A 20,781-nucleotide genomic window follows, 5' to 3' on the forward strand; every position below is an offset into this window, starting at 1 on the left:
AGTGGAACACAAAAGATCCTGGCCTGAGGATTTGCAGAAGTAACTGCCGACCGGAGGAGACCATGCTAGGTTCGATGGACAAGTTGCCTGGTCGGACGCAGCTTCCCGCGTGCCTCAGTGGTGCTGCCCCTTCCTCTTTCATCGCGGAAAGCAAGGAACATGCGCACCTCCGGGTTTCTGCCTCTCAGCATGCATTGGTGGGGAGAGGCCTTTTGCCTTCAGGTCCAGCACGTTGGCCAGGGTGGGAAACAGGATGCCAGACAGACAGACCTCCTAGGGATGCTGTCATCGTGGCTTTCCTGCACCGGCAAGGGGTTGGGCTGGATGACCTTCTGAGGACCCCTTCTTCATTCTACAATTCTATGACCCTTACGGAGCAATCCTATGCAGGCTGACAGAAAATAGTTGTACAGCTCCCAGGATCCCTCAGCCAGCATCCCTCAGTGCGACAATGGAATCAGTTACCTAGGGAGGTGGTGGTCTCTCCCACACTAGAGGCCTTCAAGAGGCAGCTGGACAACCATCTGTCAGGGATGCTTTAGGGTGGATTCCTGCATTGAGCAGGGGGTTGGACTCAATGGCCTTGTAGGCCCCTTCCAACTCTGCTATTCTATGATTCTATGGCTGGATGGGGCAGGTTGGGATTTGCAGGCTTTTTTTTCTGCCTAAACAATGCATCGGATCGCAGCCTCGGACTGTTTCAGCAGGACTCCTCCTTACGTTCTCAAGAAGGGAGCAAATTTGCTCTGGCTTCCTCTCCACAGTAAAGATTGGAACAGACACCGATGCCTGCCCGCCCACCTGGCCTCTCACCTCTAAGTCGCTGGCCGTGATCTGGCTGAGGTGGATGGATGGGTGGGAGATGGCGCCTTTCACCTCGAAGTCCCCGCTGCCCATGCGGCTCCAGGTCTGCATGGATTGCAACTTGTTCCCGTCAGGTGGCTGCTCAGCGGTCTGGAGCAGGAGGGTGAAGAAAGCCCAAGTGGAGCAGAGAGAGAGAGAGAAAAGTCAGCTTCCTACGCACAGGTAGCTTATATATGAGCACAGTTTCCTATACGCAGGTAGCTCATAGAAGCCCATGCCTTATTTTTGCTTCAGCAAGGCCCATGAGTTTGAGTCTGAACTGGTGTGTTGTTTTACATTTATCTGTATGTTTTTATATATAGCTTATTACATATTATCAAAGCCTCGTGTGGCGTAGAGCGGTAAAGCAGCAGTTTCTGCAGCTGAAACTCTCCCCACGGTCTGAGTTCAATCCCAGCGGAAGCTGGTTTCAGGCAGCCGGCTCGGGTCGACTCAGCCTTCCATCCTCCCGAGGTCGGTAAAATGAGTACCCAGTTAGCTGGGGGAAAGGGAATAACGGCCGGGGAAGGCAACGGCAAACCACCCCGCTATAAGGCCTGCCAAGAAAACGTCAGTGAAAGCTGGCGTCCCTCCAAGAGTAATGACTCAGTGCTTGCACGAGAGGTTCCTTTTCCTCTCTTTCTTATTACGTATTATATATAGATAGTTTATTACACACACACATATGTGTATTTTATATATATATATATATATACACACACACACACACACAAAACATACAGATATATGTAATATCTATCTATCTTGTGCAGACTTCTACTGTTACTTTCTACTGTTAGTTTTACCCTACCCTGTGCCTGCTTACCCTACCCTGTACCTGTTTGCATTCTCTTCCCCTCCGTATTGTTTTACTATGATTTTATTAGATTGTAAGCCTATGCGGCAGGGTCTTGCTATTTACTGTTTTACTCTGTACAGCACCATGTACACTGATGGTGCTATATAAATAAATAATAATAATAATAATAACTGTTGAGGACAGAAACCAAAACATTTAGTTCTAAATATATTTTGAAATTACTTCGTTATTAGCCTATGCATCTTTCTTATATATTAAGCATGTTTTTTGGGGTTTTTTTTGCAAAATAACTGTGTTTTTATAATTGCAGGTTATAAAAACGCAGCAGTATTCTATATCGTGAATAGGTGTGAGAGATTTGGATAGGTTTGTGCACGCTTTAATATACCTTTTTACAGACTAGACCACTGAAGATCTACGGGCCGCTGCACCCCTCGGTAGGCCAGATGGGGCTCGTGACGCGCAAACTGAAGCGCCTTGCCCCAAGGGGCAAACCAGATCCTCCCCCACCCCTGCCATCTCCCACTCCCCCTGCCCGCTCACCCTGGTCTTGCTCAATCAAACCCACCTGGGTGGGAAAACGCAAAAAGCACTCACCTTTTTCAAATGCTTTTCCCGCGTGCCTTTTAACTGAAAGAGAGAGAGAGAGGGCCGGTTGGAATTCTGGACCCAGATAGGTCTAATTAGAAAACAAGGAATTCCCAGAGAGCCAGGATGCTCCTTTATTTTATTTATTATTTATTTATATCATTTATATCCCACCTTTTTTCCTCCAAGGAACCTCCATAATCCTCCTCCTCTCTATTTTAATCCGGTGAGCCCGGAGCAAACATTTGGGGCGCCCCCTTGGAGGTGGGGAGGGAAGAAGGTGTAGCAAATTACCAGGAGTACAAAGGGGGGCTGTGTGGTGTGCATGTGGGGGTGGGGTGGGGACACGTTCTGGCAGATGCAGCAAGACATGGGCAGGTGTATCATTCTCCCCTCTCTTTCGCCACCCCAGTTCCTGTGGTCAACTCAGAGAGCCAGAACTTTTAGCTTGAGCACCCACTCTGGGAGGAATAGTTCGGTCTAACGCAGCCTTGCCCAACCTGGTGACCGTCCAGATGTTTTGGATCACCTTTCCTGACCATTGGTTGTGCTGGCTGGGCCTGATGGGTGTTGAAGTCCAAATCAACTGGAAGGCCTCTGTTTGGAGAAGGCCGGTTAGGCGGGGAGAGCTAAAAACAGCCGAGGCTCCTGGATTCCACTCTCGGCAAAGAGCAAGAGAGGGATAATGAAAGGCAGGTACAAAGTCTGGTCTTCCCGTGAGAGGCCTGGCTCTCCGCTGCCTCCTCAAACAGCCCAGGGACAAGCCCAACCACGCATTGATTTAGTGGTTTACAAACTCGAGGGATTCCTGGGCTCTGTGGGGAAGGAGAGATACCCTGGGGAGGGAGAGTGGGGCGGAGAGAAAGGCAACTAAGCAGTGGGGAAAGACAGAAGCCCAAGAGGACAGGTGTAGAAAACTGGGAGCCTCCGGGTGCTTTGGACTGCAAGTCCCATAAGCCCCTGCCAACAGGGCTAAAGCTCGGGGATTACGGGAAGCTGCAGTTCAAAATGCCTGGAGGATGCCAAATTGCCTCACCCTGCAATCAAAGTTTATAAGATTTATTTATTTATTGCATTTCTATACTTCTCAATAGTCGAAGATTATGTGCACAGAGTGGAGAACACAGATTGAGAGGTTTCGCTCTCTCATAACGCTAGGACTCAGAATCACCCAACGAAGCCGGTCGCCAGGGGATTCCAGACAGAAAACAGGTAATTAAACTTATGGAACTCACTGCTGCAAGATATGGCGGAGGCCCCTAGTTTAGGATCAATTGGACACATTCGTGCCAGACAACAGGCCACCAAAGCTAAACAGGACCTCCAGCATCAGAGACAGTATCTCTTAAAAAGCGTAGGGGCCGGGGGCCAAGAGCAGAGGAGGACCGTGACCTTGCCCCCCCCCCCCCTTGTGAGCTTCCCAGAAGAATTTGGCTGACCACTCTAGGAAACAGGAAACTGGGTTAAGACTGGTCTTTGATTCGATCCAGCAGGACTCTTTTGAAGGGGTGGGACATCTTGGGTTAGAGCAGCCTTTCCCAGCTCGGGGCTCTCCAAATGTTTGGGACTACAACTCCCATCATCCTGATCACTGGCCACGGCAGGTCGGGCTGATGAGAGTTCATTTATTTAAAATATTTTCAGGGCAGGCGGCTTCCCAACAAGAAAATGCATATCATGAAACTCAGAATAAAAAAAACGACGTAGTAATAAAAGCAGCAGAAGTTCCACAAAACGCCAGACGCCAGCGTAAGACAGCAGCCATAATCCAGTCTGATGAAACATTGGGAGTTAAGAGTCCAAAACCTCTGGAGGGCACATGGTCGGGAGAAAATGGGCTAGAGTGAGACGAGGAAGAGGCCTTAAGAACAGAAGAAGAGCCCTGCTGGATCAGACCGAGGGTCCATCAAGTCCAGCACTCAGTTCACACAGCGGCCAACCAGCTGTTGACCAAGGATCAACACAGCAGGACTTGGGTGCAACAGCACCCTCCCACCCATGTAGAATACATCTAGAGTATTGCGTCCAGTTCTGGGCTCCACAATTCAAGAAGGACGCAGACAAGCTGGAGCGTGTTCAGAGGAAGGCAACCAGGATGATCAGGGGTCTGGAAACAAAGCCCTATGAAGAGAGACTGAAAGAACTGGGCATGTTTAGCCTGGAGAAGAGAAGATTGAGGGGAGACAGGATAGCACTCTTCAAATACTTAAAAGGTTGTCACACAGAGGAGGGCCAGGATCTCTTCTCGATCCTCCCAGAGTGCAGGACACGGAATAACGGGCTCAAGTTACAGGAAGCCAGATTCCGGCTGGACATCAGGAAAAACTTCCTGACTGTTAGAGCAGTACGACAATGGAATCAGTTACCCAGGGAGGTTGTGGGCTCTCCCACACTAGAGGCCTTCAAGAGGCAGCTGGACAAGCATCTGTCGGGGATGCTTTAGGGTGGATTCCTGCATTGAGCAGGGGGTTGGACTCGATGGCCTTAAGAAGCCCCTTCTAACTCTGCTACTCTATGATTCTATGTTCCCCAGCAACTGGTGCACACAGGCTTACTGCCTCGGATACTGGAGGTAGCACGCAACCATCAAGGCTAGTAGCCATGGCTAGCCTTGGATCCCCGGCGATCACCCTGTACGGGAAGCAGCGCCTTTGGGGCCGAGCCTGGAGCCGCTCACCTTCTTCTTGGGCCCCGTGTCCGGGGGCGGCAGCTCTTTCTCCTTCTTGCGCTTGTGGGCTCCGGCCTGGACCTGGCTTTCCTCGGTGGATGGCGGGGGCAGAGGCTGGGCGGGCGCCAGCTTCTTCTTGTTCTGCGCCGGCTCGTCCGTCAGCTTCCACCGGACGCCGTCCTCGCCGTTGTCGGAACGCCGCTTCCCCGTGCCGTCCCCCGAGTCCTAAGAGAGCGAGGGTGGGAGGCGGGCAGGTGCCAGTCAGTGGGCATCCGCTCCTTGTGTTGGGAGATGAGCTAGCTCCTTCCCCCCAGCCCTGCAAATATGGGGCAGGGATTTCAAGGCGTGGGGAATCACCAAGGGCCGGCCCAAGGTCAGAGGAGCCCATTGGAACCACCTCCCTGTTTGTGAGGCCAAACCAAGAGCTCAAACAAGGCTGGAGGACGGGGCCACCTGGGCAGGGAGCGGCCGCAAAAGAGAAAGGGCACGGCTACGCGCCAGCCGTTCCTCTTTTGAAGACGGTAAATTACAAAAACTGGCATCTACCCTCAAGGATGCGATAATTTAGTGTGGTTTTTCCAGATGGTAGACGAACAGCCAGACGGCGACTCGCTCAGAAGCGCCAGGGCGGGACTACGAGGAAAACACGGGACCGCCAGGCTCGTATCTTCCTTGGGATGTCAACATGGTGGACCTCGCAAGAAGGAATTCGCGGGATTCTCCCCTGAAAATGAGCCACCGGCACCACCCTGGTGGTTCTAATGTCCCCGTATCCCCCCCAGCAAGGCTCCAAAACAAGAAACTGCAGTGTTTATCAGAGGTCCCATTTCTGCGAGTGTGCTCAGCTAGGCCTTTTCTGTAGTGGCACCTGGGTTACGGGTCTTTTGTAAGCTTCAGGTGAACCGTTAACACCTTTTAAATAGCGTGCGGGATGAGGTCTCTTTTTGTCCCTTCCTACAGTCGACTGCAGTCCAATTCATGTCAAGCTACTCCTGGTTTTATTACTGGAGGTGTGGAGAACTGGGGACAGGTGTTGCTGGATTTTAATGTCTTTCTATGCCTCGCTGTATGTCACTTTTGTGGGGTGGGGGGACCGAAAAGCAGGATGGAATTAATTTTGGAAACAAATATATCATGCCCGGCTTGAGATGGGAAGAAAGCTGGCTGCCATCGGGGTGACGGTTTGCAGGGGAGAATCAGTGGCCTCAAACGGGGTGAAGCAGCCGTATCTCTTTGGGAAGCGCCCCCCACCCCCAAGTTCATGAGGCCTGGGAGCACGTGTTTGCTGCAGTAACGAGCAGCTCCACTCTCCGTTATTAACTACCCCAGGTGCTGGTTAGAAGACTGAAATCCTGTATACTCCACTAGATGGCAAATCTGGCTGTCAGGCGTGCCTCTTCCCTACTTCAAGGGAAGACTGGCCCTGCTGAAAACCCAAGTCCTGGTGGTTCCGCATGGACCTATGGCCCAACGGAGTCCACCCAGAGAAGAGCCTTCAGTGTGGTGGCCCCCTTTCTATGGAAGGAGATCAGGCCGGCACCAACCCTGTGTTGTTTCCAGCGCTTTATTCCAGGAAGCCACAGCTATTATTGGAACTCTGTTTTTCAAAGAATTGTTTTAACATGGTGTTTTATTCTTTTTTTATCTTATCATTTCATCTTTTATTGTTACTCGCGCCAGAATCTGTTTAGAAGTTGCAAATAAATAAGTAAACAAGGCCCCTTCACCCCGGCCTCCGCTCGGCCTTGAGAAGTTTGCGAGCCGCCCGTCCCTTGCCTCCCCACAGTCCCCCATCTCACGTACTTTCATCGATTTGCCTTCTCTCTTACACTTGGGACATTCCCAACAGTTTGGAATTTCGTTGTTGATGACCCCTTCGGCAATCCCCATCTATAAAGGGAGAAAAGGCAGGCGCAGGTTAAGCCGGAGAGGTTGAGATGTCCGGGGCTCCGCCTCGCCTTCCTCCTTCCCGTCCGCGGCCTCACCTTCAAGCAGCCAGGATGTACGATCTCGTTGCAGATGGTGCACTCCATGAGCGACAGGTTGAACTTCTCCTCTTCGCCCTCCACTGTATCCTCTTTCCCGGCCTCCCCACACGCCAGGCACACGGCCGTGTGAGGTAGAACTGGCTGCAACAAGACAGGGCCGGGAAATGAGTGGGATAAATAAGGATTAGAGGTGGTGGTGGTGGCGGTGGTTCTGCTCACGTGAGATTTTTTTCCCAGAGCCAAAAGCCATCAAGCCCACCTATGGCGTTCCATGGTGATCCGAACTGCAGCTATCTGTGGGAGGCCTGGAGGGAATCTACACGTCGTTGTGAGGGCGCTTGCATGCGCCCCCAGTGCGCCCTCACAACGACTGTGTAGATGGAGAAAGAAGAGATGGAGGAAGAGGCGGAGGAGGCGGCGGCTGGGGAACCGGCCGCGTCCTTGCCGCCGCCGCCACCTCCCCGCCGGCCTCCTGCTGCCGGGCTAAGAGCCACCCAGGTTGGAGAGCTCGGCGGAAGCCGAGCTCTCCGACCCGGGTGGCTCTTACCCCGGCAGCAGGAGGCCGGCAAGGACGCAGCGGGTTCCCCAGCTGCCGCCGCCTCTTCCTCCGTCTCTTCCTTCTCCGTGTACACAATCGTTGTGAGGGCGCACTGGGGGCGCATGCAAGCGCCCTCACAACGACGTGTAGATTCCCTCCCAGTCGGAAAATGAGCGGCACGTCTCCTTCTGCTCCAGGCTTTAACGTGAGAAGGGCAATAAAAGACATGAAGGCTCAGTTCAGACAACACGGTTCTCAACGGTGGCTTTGGAACTCCATGGTGGAGTTTTTACACCACCGTTGAGAAATGTGTTGCCTGGCGAGAAAACTCCATGCAACGGTAGAGGTGTTTTTTGGAAAACGCTCCACGTAGAATATCCACGCTGTGCAGAGGAGAGTTCCTGCACAATTGCGTTGCGTGGCGGGCTCCGTGGAGTTTCCCCATGGAGTTGTGTTGAGTTTCCCCCCCACTGGCTACAGAGTTCTCTGGCAAGAGTGGCAAAAGGAGCGAGTGCCGCTCTGGAGGAGCTGCCAGGAACTGTTTTCTGAAGCAATGTCTGATGGGATACCATTAGGAGGACCAGGAGAGGAGAGAGGGCGGAGGAACTGTCAATCAAACGCAATGGATTTTACTCAACTCCACGGTAGCCCACAGTCACACAATGGTGGAGTTAGAACATGCTGTGTGGGGAGAACCCCCTAAAAACTCAACTGCTGAGTGGAGTTTTCACACTGTGTTGACTAACTTGCTGTCTGAACAGAGCCAAAGACTCTGAAAGATGGGACAAACTGTTCTATAAACAGGCATAAAGGAGCAATCGAATACGGAAAGCCTTGGGTTCTTCTACAAGATGTGTGCATATGCAGAACGGATGTTGTGGTAGGCTCATGGGATATCTGGACTGCACAAAAAGGTCATGATGCACTCCATTCCTGGACTATACCTTCTCAGGTTCAAGAGTGGAAGGTTAAATCAATGTTCGCCTCTGTGAACTACACAAATAAATCCCTGTATGTGGAACGCCAGCACGCGAGAGAACCAAGCCTACAACACTTCTCCTTGAAATGCTAGCTTTTTGGATGCAGGGAGTTTCTTCGCAAAGTTCCTCATCTTAACGGGCCAGCTCTGATTTTCTTCTGGCTTTCAACTGAAATTCTCAAGATTCACAACATGCAGAAAAAGCTTGCCGTACAGTGCTACACCACACAACAGTGCAAGTGGGACGAACAATGTATGCGAACAGTCCCCTGCATTAAGAAAACAAGAATTGCATGTGGAAAGCGAGCAGGTTAGGCAGAATGCTAATTAAAACCGTTCACCCAGACATGATTATTTTCCAGATTCAGGGAATCTTGTGCTTATGGGTTGTGAGTTTTTTGGAAACCGTGAGAAACACTCATATACACAATTTCACCTGAAATGATAAAGACCAGAAGGCCAGTGTCACATACATTTTTTTCTACATGCTTGAATTATATGGGAGTTGCAGGCAAAGCCAGAAGAAAGAGGCCGGTGAAAATAAGAAGAACCACTTTTTTGGGGGGTGCTTCCAAACAGAAGACTGCTAGCGTGCAACCAATCGAAAGGCTATTCCACGTTTCCCTGCTTAACGGGGCTTTTCCCCTCTGGTAAAAAAAAAAAACAAGCAAAAAAAGGTGGAAGAAGCAATGGGAAAACACAGGACCCATTACCACTTGAAGACGATGTCACCCAGACCTGCGAAATTCCTAAACTGAGATAGGTCAATTGCATAAACATAGCCTCTTCTGGAAGCATCCTTAATTTGCCCCAATTAAGGACCCTTTTGAGAAATCAGGAACCCTCGTGAGGTTATGAGGACTCTAACAGTGGAGGCTTTCCCTTCCCCAATCTGGTGCCCTCCAGATGCTTCGGACTACAACTCCCAGAATCCGGCTGGGGGATTCCGGGAGTTGCTATCCAACCCCATCGGGAGAACTCTGAGGTTCGGGGAAGGCTGGTGTAGGCCGCAGGGCACGTTTTCCTGGACAGCCCATGAGGACTAGAAACCTGTATTGTTCAGAACCACAGTGCCTTCCAACGAAACCGCGGCATATCCCCACCCATGGTGGGAACGGAAGAACTGGCCCCGCGCAGAGGGTCGCCCCGCATTCCACCCACTCACCGCCGTGCACTGCCTCTGGAGGCACGACTGCTTCATGCGCCCAGGGCCCCCGAACTTCTTCATGTCCTTGCAGAAGTGGCACTCCCCACACTCCGACCGCAGGCAAGCTTTACACTTCCGGCACCGCGTCCGCCGCCGGCGAGCTCCAGCTCCCGCCCCTTTGCTGGACGACATTGGCTACGTCCCGCTTCAGCTACTCTCTGGGCTGGAGACAGAGAGAGAGAGAGAGAGAGAGAGAGGCAAAACGGATGAGTTGACAGGTACTTCCCAGGGTGGGACGACAGGCGAGGAAAAGATGGCCATCGGCAAGGAGCTGGAAGGCAAAAGAAACGAAGCGAGACCTCTGGTACGGGAGAGAAGCTTTCAGCGCATGATGCGGTGGAATTCACTCCGGCGAAGGCGAGGAGAGCAAAAAGGCCCCGTCACCATTTGAGGGTTGCGCGGCGGCCGTGAGAACTCCAAAACTTGGGGATGGGGGTGAAAAAGGAAAATCACACTTGTCGCTGGGACGAATAATTCGTTGAGAAATATTGCGCCAATCTGAGTTGGTGTGGGTTGTTTTTTTTTAAATCATCGATTGAAAAGGAATAGCTCACTCCTAACACAAAGGCCGGGAAATGATAAAATTAGCATCTCGAGCCAACGGAATTAGCTCCAGGGAAGGAGAGCCCAGCCTAAGTGAAACTGGTGACCTGCTCGATCCAGATCCAACGGGACCCCAGGTTGCCATCGCCAGCATGAGGTGCCCAGGGCCAACAGGCTGATACACGCAGGGGCCTTGGGCCTCGGGTGGGCCCAGTGGCTGGGATTTGTTGAGCGAGGAGTCCATCCATGTGGGCTTCCAAAACGAGGAGCGAACTACGAGAAGGCAACCGGAATCCCAGCAGCCATCCCAACGCCAGATAGGCTGAGGCAAGTTACGTGACCTCTGCCTGCTTTAAGAACTCTCCTGGTCCTTTGACCTGAGCGACTGAAGAGCTGCGCTTACTGCCGCCCCCCCCTCCCGTGACCCATTGCCTCACCCCGCTTCACCCACAGCAGACCCATTCCATGCATTGCTGTACGCGCCATTCTTCTCCGCGAGCAAGGAAATGCTCCAGGCACACAGCGGGGAGTTCTGAACATGCTCAGGAGATGTTTCTCATTGAAGAAAAGCATCGGAAGCCCTGGATTGTTATCAGGGCTTCATAGATGATGTCCAAAAACAGAACTGCACACCCCTTAGGATCAAACCGCTTGACCGAAGGAGGAAAAGTCTGTTTATTTCTTGTCCCCAATCCCAGGAAAACTTTTTTTTTTTTTTTTAAAGATGCTCTATAGCTAAACAGGCTGCTGTCTCATCAGTCCCCTTCATATTCTACAGCTGTGTCGGAAACACATTAGACCAGGGATGGGCAGCTCGTGGCCCTCCAGATGTTTTGGCCTTCAACTTCCACCGCCCATGGGCTGGTGGGAGTTGTGGCTGTCCAGATGTTCTGGCCTACAAGCGGCCCACCCCTGCATTAAAGAAACATCACATAACAGTAAGGAACCAGGCTAGCTTCCGATACCAACACCCCAAATTTAGAGCATGGCAGGTTTTGTTGAAAACCGCCCCGTTCAGAAGACACTTAAACCACAACTTTAACTACAGTGGTTAAGCCAGAAAGCCAGGCTGTGTTCAGAAGACACCTTAAACCATGCCTTTAACCACGGTGAATAAGTTTTTTTTTTTAACCTTTTCCACCGTGGTTAAAGCCGTGGTTTAAGGTGTCTTCTGAACGGGGCCTATATTTGCACCCTGATGTGAACAATCAGAAGCCAAACAGCGAAGTCAACACATCGTGGGCATATAAAACTCTGCTCCCTGGCACTGAAGAGTTTTAGATCACCTCCCATTGACTTGATCAGGCCAAGTAAAATCCGATCACAGTCATGCAGCTCTCTAGGGCTTCAGTCTAGAGTTTTCCCCAGAGCTGCCAGGGATCAAACCTGAGACCATCTGCATACAAAAAGCAGGAGCTCCACCAGTAAGCTACGGGTCTGCCGTTACAGATTGTTCGCATCCCAGCATATGTTAATAAATACAGACGGAACGGCATCGCTCTGGATTATTTAATCCTTTCTCCACATTACCAGTCCCAGAGGCACGGTAAATTCACACAGCATGACCAATAGTCAGGGAGGAAGTTGCAGGCTGATACATCAAGAGGACATCAAGTCGCCCACCCTGGAAAGCACGCAAGGCAGCACCGTTGCTGAAGCTACACAAGTCTGCGTCCAACGCTGCACTTTGAGTTCCATCATGGGAGAAAAGCAGGTTCTAAATATACTAAGGGTGCGATCCTATGCACTTTTAAGACAGAAAAGAAATCCTACACCTTTCAGCATTCTGGCTGGGGAATGCTAGGAGTTGCGAGACTTCTTTTTCTGTCTAAACATGCATTGAATTGTGCCTTAAACAACATAACCAGGAAAAGGGACCTCCCATCTCGAGAAGACGTCCTCTGGCTCGCCACAAACTCTTGCAAGATTCCACTACAAGCTAACTCTTCTCCCAGTCCCCAAATACGCACTAACCGTATCACACAGAAAGTGGATTATGAAGCAGGAATGTAACAAAAAACATGGACAAAGAACAGTCTCATGGAGGAGGGGGGGGGAATGATATCAAGCAGCAAGTGCAAAAGCTGTAAGAAGTAAAGCTAAGGTAGATCGTGCTACGAAAACAAATAAAACTTGGCACCCAAGCAAGCACATTCCTCATCGGAAAAAAAGCCGAGTTTGCCAACCTGCATAAATGGTCGGTATTAAGCCATTTTGCACAGATTTGCCCCCCACCCCCGCACACACACGTTATTTATTCTGTTTCTCTTACTGTCATGGAAAGCAAATGTTCTACACATGGACACCTGAACCATCACTGAAAATCCTGCTCAGCCCTTCTCACCCCCTACTGCAGCCTTCCTCAACCTGGGGCGCTCCAGATGTATTGGACTGCATCTCCCAGAATGCCCATTCTGGGAGTTGTAGTCCAAAACATCTGGAGCGCCCCAGGTTGAGGAAGGCTGCCCTACTGGTGTGCAAACTTGCAAGCCTTAAGAGCAAGGGTGCAAAAAGTGCACCCCACATGCCACAGGGAGCCCGCAAGCCACGTCTGCCCCTCCCCAACTATGTGTGTGAGTATGTGTGTTCTATGTCACATCTGAACGTGTGCAGACGCATGTGTAGCCCTTGTTACTCCAGCAGACACCCAATGCCTCTCTCGGGTCTGGAAAGGTTGTGTGCACCCTTTCCTTAAGGCAGGGGTGGGCAATTTGCGGCCCTGCTGATGTTGCTGGGATGCAACTCCCATGATGCCTCACCGTTTGCCACCATGGCAAGGGCTGATGGGAGTTGCAGTTCAATAGTATCTGGACGGCCTCAAGTTGCTCACCCCTGCCTGAAGGGCTAGAACTCAAAGAGAAGCGCTCCAGATGCCAAGTTCTCTGTCTAAATATCAACTTCAGCATGTGCCTAGTCAGCAAGTATGCACAGTTCTGGATGCAAAGATACTGTAAGAGCAAAAAAAGAAGGGAGAAAGAGAGATTTACAAAGATAAAGATCTTTGCTGTGTTTTTTTGTATTATTGAAGAAAGAAAAAGTAACCAATTAATACTATAAATGTATGGCGATCCTTTAAAATGTAGCTTTCCTAAAATTGACTAAAAAGGTAGCTTTACTTAACTGATACAATCCCATTAGGGTGTTTCCAGATGAGGCTTTTATAGCCCTATCACTTTGTCTCATTCACAAGAGTCAACGCAGGAATGAGTAGGCTTCCAAGCCGTAATAAACTTCTAACCCCCCCTCCACATTTTTCTCCACCACTTCTTCTGCCTTTTCCCTTATCACAAAAGAAATCCGTTAAAAAAGAAAAGATGGAATCGCTGCACTATGCCTTCTCATTGGTAGTGCTAAGAGCCCTCCTTCTGGAAGCAGCCATGGTCTTATTCAGCCATGAAGTACAGAGCCACGGATGATGCCAAGAGCACAGACGAATAAGAGATGTCCCAATGAATTCTTTTTTGATCAAGCTACTGGAATGGCTGGAAAGTTGGACTCCGATCAAGGTTCAAATTCTACCTCTGCCAGAGACTCACCACCTAGCTTTGGGCACATCACTCGCCTTCGACCTCAAGCCTCCAACTCTAAAACGGGCACAACACTAACCCTCATCCATCATCCCATTCACAAGGAAGTTGTAAACGTGCTGAGAATTGGCGAGAGTCCTATGTTGATTGCAGGTACTGTATAAACCAGGGATGGGGAATCGGTGGCCCTCTCAATGTGGCTGGACTACAACTCCCATCTTCCCCCATCCCTTTCTGTGTTGGCTGGAGCTGATGGGAGTTGTAGTCCAACATTTGGCAGGCCACAGATTCCCCAACCACTGGCATGCATAATAAAGAAGATGAGTTTTAACAAGGATCTATCCAGTGAAATCCAGAGATGGGCTTCAGCGGTTTTACTCTTCTGCCTTCTCCTCACACCTAAGTAGCAAAAGTCACCCTGGTGTATATCTATTCTACTTACAGGCGATCACAATACTTGGGATGCAGGTTCTCCCCATCTACTGTTTTATAGAAGCAGCTGGAAGAAAACAGACAAGTTTCCTCCAAAGACACAGTAAGAAGGGGAAATAAGGGAAGGAGGACACAGGAATCTTAATTAAGGGAGACACCTATAAATAAAGAGATCCACTCTGTGTATGACTTGTTAACAGATGTGGTAGTCAAGACTGTACTGCTCTAGAATGCATATAAGTGCATCCTTCCTAGAAAAAAACTGCTAGCAGGGTACGATAGGTACGTCGTGCTTTTAGAAGCATATATCAGATTTTAAAAGGAATGGAGAAAAAAGACAACACCAGATCTGCATTAAATTAAAAATAAGTCAAATGCTCAGGCTTTTTCTTTGAAGAGTTTTCCAGGCCTTTCTGAGGCTGCTGGTGGTTCAGAGGTGAAACAGACACAAAATGGATATGAAACTGACATATGTCCCAGGCTGATTACCAGCAGTAAGCAGGGATGGGGGATCTTGAGTTCTACAGTCATGAAAAGGAAATGCAGCTATAAGGCACAAGGAGCTGCCCGCTGATAAGGGAAAGCAAAAAGGACTGCAAGCAGAGTTTGGGGAAGTTGAGAGGTGGGGGAGGAACACAATCACAGTCAGAGAAGAGAAAGACAATGCCAAAAGCCGCACAGCGATTCACAGAACCTTACGGAGTCCGTTTACTTTTTAAAGGCAACATGCTAATAATACAAGAACAACGATTTTCACTGGGTCTTTTCTGAGGTGTGGCGGGATTGGATGAAGGAAAGACAGCGAAAGGGAAGATGCCGTCTAGCAGAGAGATGGTAGGAATTCGGAGGGATTTCACGTTAGAAGCAGAAAGGAAGAGCCAAAAGGATAAAGGCTACAAGTACTCTATTAGCATCAACAACAAGCGGAGCATAGGACATGCTTATTCATTTAAATAACACCGGCCGCAGATACACGGCATAGTAACGCAAGCAAAAGGCAACAGGTTCCTGCTCCAAGGTGACTGCAATCTAAGAACCCAAGAGGCTAAGGAGCCTCTCTTGTCTCCTTCACCATTGGAACCGAGTTCTGTCCAACTAGATCTTACCCTACATGTGCAACCACAGCCAAAGACACAGCAGCTGCAGATATAGCGCTGCCTCATCCCCCTCCCTATGTAATGTCCAGCAGAACTCACCTCGCGTCATGATGTCACCAGGTCCCGCCACTGGGCAGCCAATGATGTGGAGAGGGGGGGCGGGGAAATGCAGAGCACTGCGATGTCAGAACACAGGTAATTTCCTCCAGACATTATGGGGTAAGGTGGGGCAGAGAGCAGAAGCACAGTTGTTGTTTTGGGTAACATCCAATTTGGCCCTACGTTCCGACAGGGAGGGAGAAGCAAGGGGGAACAGGGGACAAATATGAGCAAATGGAGTTACACGTACTGAGGAGAGGGGTTCGGGTCACCTCGGAGAGCACAGATCAACATTAAATCAAAAGCTGTAAGGGGAAAAGGGGGCTTTGAGGAGGAACCTAAGAGAAGAAAGTAGTGGCACCGTAAAGGCATGTGTTGGGAGCGGAGGCCCTTCGCACGGAAACAAACAGTCTCTGCCTACAAAGAGCTTACAATTCATAGCAGGGCTGGGAAAACAGGTCCTGTTCCCTAGGAGTATGGGGGTGGGGGAAGAGGACTTGGGGATGCCTACAACTGACCATTTAAAAATAATAATCTTATTGGGGGTGTACAAAAAAGGGATTGAGCTAGGACCAGGCGACAGGGGAGGGGTTAGATGGTGGAAGGCATGTGCGGCTTGCATTTTAAGGACATCAGTGAAAATAAATGACTAACTTGATCTTCCTGAATAACCTTCCCTCCCCCCCCCTCACACCAATGCAAAACTGCGACCCCACCCAACACATACAGAAGCACCAGAGGTGGAAATCTCTGTGACCTCCTGCTCCCCCACCCCCCACCCCCGGTCTTCCTTCCAAACATGCAAGATCATAAAGAACGCCGTCAGGAGAGACAACCATGTCTATAGTAACTTGGCACCAATACCTCATCACGCCCCAGCACGGCTTCAAAGCAGACAGGCCTGGTCCTGGCGAGGAATCCCACACACCTCAGCCTGGCCTTCCATGATGCCGGTTACTGGATCCCCCCTCAAGTCTCTCTGCCAACTGCTACCTGCTTGACACATCTCTTGCGCTCTCCCACCCCTTTGAAAGCCTTTAAGTCCAGGCAGCTTTCGGGGGTGAGCCTCCGCCAGCAGATCCCTCTGGATCCCACAGCTCCTTGAGGAACAGAACCGGAGCCATCCTGCATCCAGGGCCCCCTGAAATCGGCTGACACGGCCCCTCCCCTCTCTTCCCTTCCTCCCTCCTCCCCCCCCAGGGGTTAAAACATGAGAAACACACAGAGGCAAGAGCGTTTTACGGCCACTAATTCCTTCCCCTGGAAATCGTGGAGGAGAAACTTTGGTTCCACGTTTGCCCCCGCGCACACACAGGCACACACACAGGCACACACACACACACCCCAAAGCCGCTGGGCTTCTCCCCCACTCCCGCTGCCCCACCAGCTTCGGCCCATCTAGAGGTGACCCCCCCTCCCCTAAAATCCACCTGGCAAAACGATACCTCCTCGTTTGTTTGTTTTCCTTTAAGGAACAACAACAGAAAACCCCCGAACACACACTAGCCCAAGGTGACAGGACATAAGGTGGAAAGAAAAGAATACCCAAGAAAACAAAACAACAAAGGAGATAGCAAAAGCGAGGAAAACACAATGATGTACCTTGCATTGCGGGGGAGGGGGCGGGGGGGGCGGGAAGGTGGGGGGCAGCAGAAGCTGTAGATCCCACCCCCAGCAGATATGTTCGTTCCGTGCAACCCGCCTGCTAGCTTCCCTGCCCTCCCCCTTCTCTGCATCTGAGTTGTTGTGATGTTTTCACATGCTGTGTGCGTTCACACGATCTGCCCTTTATATACCAACATTTTTGGGGTGGGGGGGGTGGGGGTTATTTTGCAAAGTGATGGTGGTCCTTCTCAAAACATCACACATAAGGGGGTTTGGGGGGAGAGGAGCCAATTAATTTTGAATGGGAAGATTGGAGGAGGGGGAAAGGAGAAAGAGTTTGCTTTTTTGGAAGAGGATTTTATTCCTTGGGAGAAGGCGGCGGGGTGGGGGGTGGGGAAGCCACATTATTTTGCAAAGCCAAGAGAGATAAGAGGGGCGGGTGAGAGAGGGAGACTTACCTTTGGGGAGCGCATCCAGGCACCAAAGATTCTTCCTCATCCATCAGCAGCCTCCAAAAAAGAAAAGATGCTGTACATCTTACAATCGCTACACACACACACACACACACACACACACACACATACACATATCCCAGACAGGCACCAGTGAAAGGTGCCTGAGGAAGGGAGGAGATTAAAGATGGGGGGCACCCCCCCTTAAAATCCATGAAGGGTTTGTAGGTAGGGAAGGAGAGATGGGTTACTCACCTGCTGTGTGGCCATGGAGTGGATGGCAATTCTAATGCTGGATTTGTTGTCATGGTGGGGAGTTGGGGGGGGGGAGAAGAGATCCAGCCAGTTGCTGAAGGATTTGTGTATGCGTGCGTCTCTCTTAGTCCCCCCCACAAAAATGAGGGGGGGAGGAGAGGATGAGGGGCGGGACGATCTCCCCAAAGAGGCTATTACAGATTCATGGCAGCAGTTCCCCCACAACCTCACCCCCTCTCCCCTGTTCTACCCTCCACTATTTCCTTCCTTGCCCTTGGGAGAAAACAAGGGGATGGTGTGTGAGAAGCATCCACCACCACCACCCTCCTCCACGGTACATTAAATAAATAATTAAAAAAGAGAGAGAGAACCCGCTGAACCACACACCTACTCGGGGACCCCTAATTTTGGATGGAGCCGTGGCATTGCCTACGCGCGGTGCAACCTCCAATCAGCCCCCCCACCCCACCAGCCCTCCTTGCTTTCTCCTGACTCCTCCTCCTCTTCTGCCCACCACTGAGATTTTTTCCTCAGTTGCCCGAACACCCACCCTCCCCTTTTCAAATGTAGGCAGACCACTCCCCTCTCTAAGCCCACTCCCCAACTCTTTGGGCTTACTGGAGGAGGAGGAGGAGGAAGAGGAGGGGGCTTCCCCCCTTCTTTGCTTGTTACTCCAACTATATCTCCATTCACTTCGGAGCACAAGGTGGTGGTGGGGTGGGGAGGAGAAACAGACGCGGCTAGGCGAAACCTGTCCCCTAAATAAGATTTTATTAGCCTTCCCTGTAAATTAGAGGCACATTTCTGGACTTCACTCTCCCTCCCCCGAATGAAAAGGGCCCTGCCCCCCCCCCCACCTTCCTCAGCAATCTCTCTACCTTCCTTCCCCCTCCAAAGCAATGTTAACCTTGCAAAACCCTTGCTTATTCCCTGGGGTGGGGCCTCCAAGTCTTCTCCACTGCTCGCCCCCCTCTCTTACAATCAAAGTGGGGGGAGGGGGGCTGGTGCCCCCTTCCACTCCTTTCCTCAAGGGGGCTCTGCGCTGCCCAGCTGTTCCTCCCCCCACATATGGGAGGGTTTTAAACCCACCCACTCCCGTCCAAATTTGCAAAGCGGGGAGTGGGTTTCAAGCCCCTCCACGGCTCCTCACAGGGGAGAGAGCTAGGCCCCACGTTGCTGGCGGAGCCCCCTCCTCCAGCCTCTCTCATTCTCTCCTCTTCCTCCTTCCCTTTCGCATTCACTCACTCACACATACTGATACACATACACCTCACTCGCATACATCTACACACACACATATACACACAAAACCATCATGGCGGCCCCAGGAAGCCCTAAAGGGAACATTCGCCTCTCGCGGGCTGATGGGAGAGGTAGTTTTTCCCACCACCCCGAGACATCCGGCTTTATGGTCACCATGGGAAAGTTTGGACTACAATTAAGATGGTGGCCAAAGCTTCCGCGCGGCGCGATGTGGGAATTGCAGTTTTATGTCCCCGGCTCAACGCCTTGGGTCCTTTGGTCGCCATGGCTAAGATGGCAGGCGGCGGCTGTGGTCCTAGTGCATCATGGGAAAGGTAGTTTTGCTCACCCACCGGCTGGACCTGCGGGGTCTAGCTCTCAAAGGGGGATGTTTTGAGTCCTTGTAAGAGGGCCGCTGAGCTTCATGGGAGTGTAGTTCTATCCTCAAGGCTTGTGCCAGGATATTCCTCTATGCTTTCCCCACTGGCTTTCAAGGGCCCCAAGGAGAATGCTTGGACTACAAGTAATATGGCTGGTGGGGAGGGGGCGGGGATAAGTCGAACGGCATTGTGGGAACCAGTGTTATATATCTCAATGCTCGCTGAGCTCATTCTTTTGATTTAAATCAATAACTTTCGTTTGTAGTCTTGTGCATTGGTGGTCTGCAAGATGCAGAGCTACTTTTTTAAAAACAACAACAACAACACCCTAAACACCTCAGATTGAATTCCTCTGAGCATGTGCAGAATTCCTTTCCTTCGAAATGCAATCTTTCCCCCCCCCCCTCTTAAAAAGGCAGAGGTTTTTTTGGGTAGGGCCGGTCTTACAGTTAGGCATAGTGAAGTAAGATTCAGCTACTAGTTCCCTCCCTTCGTACCTTTGTCTCAAGCAGCCAAAATGGTTTGGGCCGCCCCTGCAAGCTGCAGATGACTTGACTCAGCAGTTTCATGTGGAATTCTGTGGTGGACAGCTTGTGGCCCTCTGAATATTTTGGCCTACAAACTCCCATGAAGCCTTAACCAGCATAGCCAGCCGTGAGGGATCATGGCCCCAAACATCAGGAAGGCCACATGTTGCTCACCTTAGATACAGATGTTGAAAAGCAAAGGTGGAAAGACTTGCCACTATAGGACCCATAGCATCTCCTTCAGGAGGAAAAACACTGAAAGAGTGTACTTCCCCTCACTCCACTTCCAAATCAGAGTGAGGAAGACATCAAGCAACCCACAAATGCTGCAGCAGTGGATTTCCTGCAGTGGGGTTGGACTAGATGACCTTTGAGGACCCGGCCAAGTCCAATTCTATTTTCCATACTCTAGTTTCTCATTAGAGTACAAAAGCAAAGTGTATCATGCGCACACACTACGAACTGTGTGGAATTTAACTCAGTTATATATAGCTGATCCCCACCTCCGAAACGCTTTCCTGATCCTGGTAGGCAGGTGTCTCCTCTTAATTTTGCAGAGTCTCATCACGTTGATATTGCATTTCTCAGTGATGCTTGAAATATCAGATGCTAATGATGGAAGGGCCCACTGCAGTGGAGTACTCCCAGGTGATGCATACGATTAAATGAAAAGGAGCATCCTATTTGGGAAGGATGCTATTTGGGAAGAATCACACCAGTGGAGGGTGATGGTTCCGATACCAGTGGGGCGCTGAATCCATCCCAGGTTTCAGTCAGAACTTTAAGGGATCTGTCCAAGGCACAGAAGCACGTTGGAGAGCTCCTTTAGAGTTCTGGCTGGTTCTGACTGAAACCTGGAATAGATTCACCGTCCCACTGACATCGGAGCCACCAGCCTCCACTGAACCACATAGCCCTGTTTACAGCCACAGGGCTATAAACAGAGGCCGCTTCCTGGCTATTAACATCAACCTTCCATTGGCTGCTCCAT

The 20,781-nt window shown here is 50.8% G+C and overlaps 1 protein-coding gene across 3 annotated transcripts in view; it reads right to left on the reverse strand.

Moving 5' to 3' along the window:
• Window positions 1-17,707, reverse strand: part of FBXL19 (F-box and leucine rich repeat protein 19) — a 36,295-nt gene extending 18,588 nt beyond the window's left edge. The window contains exons 1-8 of one of the 3 annotated variants that reach the window (XM_063138600.1): window positions 17,642-17,707; window positions 17,393-17,443; window positions 9,590-9,794; window positions 6,905-7,048; window positions 6,723-6,809; window positions 4,929-5,144; window positions 2,261-2,293; window positions 814-954 (exon numbers count right to left, since the gene is read on the reverse strand). In XM_063138600.1, coding sequence (XP_062994670.1) covers window positions 814-954; window positions 2,261-2,293; window positions 4,929-5,144; window positions 6,723-6,809; window positions 6,905-7,048; window positions 9,590-9,763 — 795 coding nt within the window. In that variant the 5' untranslated portion in view covers window positions 9,764-9,794; window positions 17,393-17,443; window positions 17,642-17,707. Of the gene's footprint in view, window positions 1-813; window positions 955-2,260; window positions 2,294-4,928; window positions 5,145-6,722; window positions 6,810-6,904; window positions 7,049-9,589; window positions 9,795-15,329; window positions 15,459-16,193; window positions 16,283-17,392; window positions 17,444-17,641 lie in introns of those variants that run through there. The other 2 variants (XM_063138599.1, XM_063138601.1) reach the window with 2 other exon arrangements.
• Between the last annotated feature and the right edge of the window lie 3,074 nt (window positions 17,708-20,781).

This window comes from Elgaria multicarinata, chromosome 11 (genome assembly GCF_023053635.1).
Source record: "Elgaria multicarinata webbii isolate HBS135686 ecotype San Diego chromosome 11, rElgMul1.1.pri, whole genome shotgun sequence".
NCBI lineage: Eukaryota > Metazoa > Chordata > Lepidosauria > Squamata > Anguidae > Elgaria > Elgaria multicarinata.